Raw genomic sequence first — 5,000 nt, 5'->3', positions numbered from 1 at the left:
CCCTCATCCCCTCTGCCCCCCCCCCCCTCTCTCTCTCTCTCTCTCTCTCTCTCTCTCTCTCTCTTTTATCTTTTTCTCTCTCTCCCTCCTCTCTCCCTCTCTCTCCTGCCTCCCCTCTCTCTCTCTCCTCCCTCCCTGCGTCCAACTCCCCTCTCTCTCTCCTTCCTCCTTACTTCCTCCATCCGTATCCCTCTCCCTCTCCTTCCTCCCTGTTTTCCCCTTCCCTGTCCCCTCCTCCCCCTCTATACCCCAGGGCCTATAGTTAACGAAGTTACGAGGCTCAGCGTGTTCCAATAGTTGATTATTTTTATCCTAATCAGCTGTTCTTGTTGGCAGTGGTGAGTACTGACGCCATATTCCGAAACAGAGGGACACTTGCTCTCCTGGTATTATTGTTTTCATTGTAAAGCAGCTCGGTATCGAAGGCTTAGAAAACTTTCGTATGCTAGGACCAAGTGGTCTATAGTGTCAGTGTTCATTTTAGGTCACCTTGTACCGAATGTGTATCACATGCAGGGGTGCACGCTTTTGCAAACAAAGGCACACACATAAGCAAACACACACACATCTACAACATACACAAACAAACAAACAAACAAAGACACACACTTATACACAAACGACCAAAGACACACACACACACACACACAACATACACAAGCAAACAAAGACACACACACACAGCATACCCAAGCAAACAAAGACACACACACGTACAAAGACACGTGAGCGGGGATGTGTCTCAAATTAGTGCACTTAAATCCTACGCCTGGCAATGAGATCGTGCCCCCAGCCGCCTCCAGCCTCACTTCCGCCGTGTGTCATGCGAAGCCGGAGAGCAAGGCCAGGCAGAAGGTGTCAGCTGGGAAGACTTGCGGACCAACTTGCGAATCTTATCCTTCGTGACGACATTCTCGGGAAATTTGTGGAACTATCAAGGAGTGCAGAAGACACTCCGGCTCTCGGCCTTTCCCCTTTCTCTCTCGGCTTGCCTCCACTCTTTTATGCTGCATTTTTCCTAGTTTATTCACTAGATTATTGTTTGTCAGTATTGTATTGTGTGTGTGTTGTGTGTGTGTGTGTGTGTGTGTGTGTGTGTGTGTGTGTGTGTGTGTGTATCTATCTGCCTATCTATCTACCCATCAATCTAATAATTCATCTATCCATCTGTCTTTTAATCTCTCTCTCTCTTTCGCTCTCGCTTTCATTTACTCATTCTCTCTCTCTCTGTGCCTCTCTTGCTCACTCACTCTCTTTTTTTCTCTTCTCTGTCTGTCTCGCTGTCTGTCTGTCTCTCTGTCTCTGTCTCTCTCTCTCTCTCTCTCTCTCTCTCTCTCTCTCTCTCTCTTCTCTCTCTCTCTATCTATCTATCTATCTATCTATCTATCTATCTATCTCTATCTATTTATCTCTCTTTTTTCCCCTTCCATAATATATCATAATATTTTCAGCATACATTTTCGCCAGCATCTCAGCTTCTCGACAGGAACTAAAGTTACAGGTAATCTTCAACATTGAAACAATAAGGACTCAAGACCCTAAGACAAGGCAGTTTCTCAGTGCAAACTCTTGGCTCCCGGTGGGTCAAATAACCGGCTGCATTGCTATGTCGTGTTGCAGAGAAATCGAGTTAGCATTAACAAAACTAGAGAAAAAGGGTTGCATGTTTCTTTTATTGATGATAAGGTAGGCATGACGTGTGTGTGTGTGTGTGTGTGTGTGTGTGTGTGTGTGTGTGTGTGTGTGTGTGTGTGTGTGTGTGTGTGTGTGTGTGTGTGTGTGTGTGTGTGTGTGTGGTGTATGTATAAGTAATGTCTATATATACATTGGTAATGTCTACATTACCAATGTATATATACTTGTTAGATTCTAGGGTTGTTATATACCATGTGATAAGATATAATTAAACAAAAATATAACAAAAGTTACGTGTTTCTTCTGTTGATGATAAGGTAGAAGCCGTGACGGAGAATATTGAACATGTGATAGTTTTTGAAATGTCAAATATTTTCTAGTCTTAGATATCAAACTATATCAAAATACATGTCCATGAGTGTAGCACGAAGAGCTGTAAGACACGCATTCTCTCTGCAGAAGATATGAGATAAGAATGGCCACAGTTTTGTCTCTTTCTCATTACGAGGGAATTAATAGGATTAATGACAATCAAAGGGATTGATCATGTGGAAATAAAAATGCGAGGAAATTAGAAAGATGATATGAACTGCAGATCTTTTTTTTCATACAGATAGAAACGAAAATGAAATCATAAATCAGTTTTGATGACAAAGCAGATGAGTTGTGATTTATCTGTAAAAATTCCCTCTAGAAACAAACAAACAAAAAAATATATATGACATAAAGTATTACTGTGGAGAAGTTCAGGCAGTAGCAGGTACCATATGCAGTGACTGTCAGACTGATTTTACAGTCTCTCATTTCATTACAACTGCTATATATGTACTGCTCATAACTTTAGGCATGTTTCTGACGTGCCTGCATCCCGCCCCTCTCCCGCCAGAGCCTCACGCCCGCGTGGTGGACGAGCGCGGGACGAAGGTGCTGGAGAAGCACTACAACAGCGGCAGCATGATCGAGCTCAAGTGCGTGATCGAGAGGGTGCCCTTCCCCCCCGCCGCCGTCACCTGGCGGAGGGACGCCACGCTGCTCTCCTTCAACACCTCCAGAGGCGGCATCAGGTGAGTCCTTTCCCCCCGCCGGCCTCACCTGGTGGAGGGACGATAATCTGCCCTCCTTCAACACCTCCAGGACGACATCGGGTGAGTCCTATCTCTCCTTCGCATGCAAAGGGCGTTCCGAGTGAGTCCGTCTCCCTCTTCAGCTCCAGAGACACCAGGTGATTCCTTCTCCGCCTCGACCTCCACAGAAGGCATCAGGCAAGTTCCTCCGCTCCTCCACGCCCAGGGGCATCCTTCTCTCAACCCTCGGGGGCCTCATGGAGTAATGCCTTATTTTTTTTCTTGTTTTCTCTCTCTCTATCTATCTCTTGTTTATTTCATAGTAGTCCATGCCAATCTAAAAAAATAAATGTCTTTTTGATGATGATATAATGCTTTGGCTCCTAATTTCCCAAGTAGTAATCAACCGATGAGATCAATAAAACGTTTGCTCTAGACACTTCAGGAGAGAATATCAGGAATCGTGTGATGTGTTTGAGCAGCTTTATATAATTCTTGATTTTCTCTTCAAAATGTCTCTATTCATGCATATATAATACCTACTTTTTCCTTTTTAGATGCGTAGGGATGTATTCGCTAGTTCGATTACCTAAATATGTTTATGATAATGGCATTTAACAGCATACGATTCTGATGAACACCTAATCATCAAAAGGTTAATTACACGTCTAGCCCTGTGAGTGGTTCATTCTCATTTATATCTCTTTTCAAAATATATTCCAGAGAGCACTGTACATATGAGCATATCAATGAAGGTACACACCTGCGTGTGTACTAGCATGCGAGAGTTCATGCGTTCATGCCTGTAAGCAGAGGCAGCCACACGCAGTAAATGCAATAGAAAAAATAGATTTACAAGGGGTGTAGAAATGCAGGATGCTCGTCCCTCTGTTCAGATGGAGCTGTCCGGAGCAGTCGGCTAATGGCGCGGGGGAGGCAATCCCATTTTCTGAAGCAATCTCGCATATGGACTCTCCGGGTGGAGGCTTGTAGGACGAGCCAGAGCTGCTCCCAATCAGTCATTTAATCGCCTGTAACGTCGTTTCCCTTCCAGCGTAGGGTCGGAGCGGCACAAAAAGCGTCCTCCTGGTCACTTCGGTTTTTGTCGGCCGGTCCGCTCGCTTCGGGACGCGAGACTTCCCGCTCTTTTTCGTCCTTTTTCGTGATCCTTCCGTTTCTCCTTTTATTCTTCGGCGTGTCTGCCTGGAGTGATTGTTTTCTGTTGCTGTTTTCTTTTTTTTTTCTTTTTTATCTGGAGCAATTTGCAGTCTCTCTCTCTCTCTCTCTCTCTCTCTCTTTCTCTCTTTCTCTCTCTCTCTCTCTCTCTCTCTCTCTCTTTCTCTCTTCTCTCTCGTTTATATATATATATATATATATATATATATATATATATATATATATATATATATATATGATATATATATATTATACGTATTCATATACACATATACACACCACACATACATATATGTATATATGCACTACACACACACACACACACCCCCACACCCACACACCCCAAACACACAAAAATTTAACCCCAAAAACCAACACACAACACCACACACACACACAAACACACACACACCCCCACACACACCACACAATTAAAAATATTATAAATATATATATATATATAATAACATAATATATATAAAAAATATATAAATATTATAAATTTATATATATATATATTTATATATATATTTTAATGTAATATATATGTATATTTTATATTTTTTTTATATATTATATAAACATATAAAATTTTAGTGTATATATTGTATATTATATTAAAAATAAAATTAATATATATATTATATAAAAATATATATATATATAAAATAATATCTTTTATTTTATTTTTAAATATTTTGGTGATAATATTTATATTTTAATTTATATAAAATTTTATATATTTTAACATACATATAAAATATATATAATAATATATTTTAATATATATATATATATTTATAATATATTATATATTATATGTAGTGGTTTGTGGTGTGGGTGGGTTTTTGGGGGTGTGTGGGGGTGTGTGTGTGGGCGTGTGTGGTTGTTGGTGCGGGATGTATTTATATATAAAAAAAAATATATATTATTTATATATTATATAATAATAATTTTTAAATCAACTACATACATACAAATATATACATATATATATATATTATTAAAAATATTTTAAAATTAAATATGTTTTATATAGGGTATGATTATATTTTAAAATAAAATGGGATAATAAAATAATATTTATATTATTAATATACAATACAAAACATACATACATACATT

General features: G+C 39.4%; 1 protein-coding gene across 1 annotated transcript in view; it reads left to right on the top strand.

Moving 5' to 3' along the window:
* Positions 1–5,000, top strand: part of LOC119572221 (myopalladin-like) — an 85,565-nt gene that overhangs the window by 70,685 nt on the left and 9,880 nt on the right. Inside the window, exon 7 of the mRNA XM_037919197.1 lies at positions 2,522–2,699. Within this exon, the coding sequence (XP_037775125.1) occupies positions 2,522–2,699 (178 nt within the window). The remainder of the gene's footprint in view (positions 1–2,521; positions 2,700–5,000) is intronic.

This window comes from Penaeus monodon, chromosome 4 (assembly GCF_015228065.2).
Source record: "Penaeus monodon isolate SGIC_2016 chromosome 4, NSTDA_Pmon_1, whole genome shotgun sequence".
NCBI lineage: Eukaryota > Metazoa > Arthropoda > Malacostraca > Decapoda > Penaeidae > Penaeus > Penaeus monodon.
This window is presented reverse-complemented; position numbering and strand designations above follow the sequence as displayed.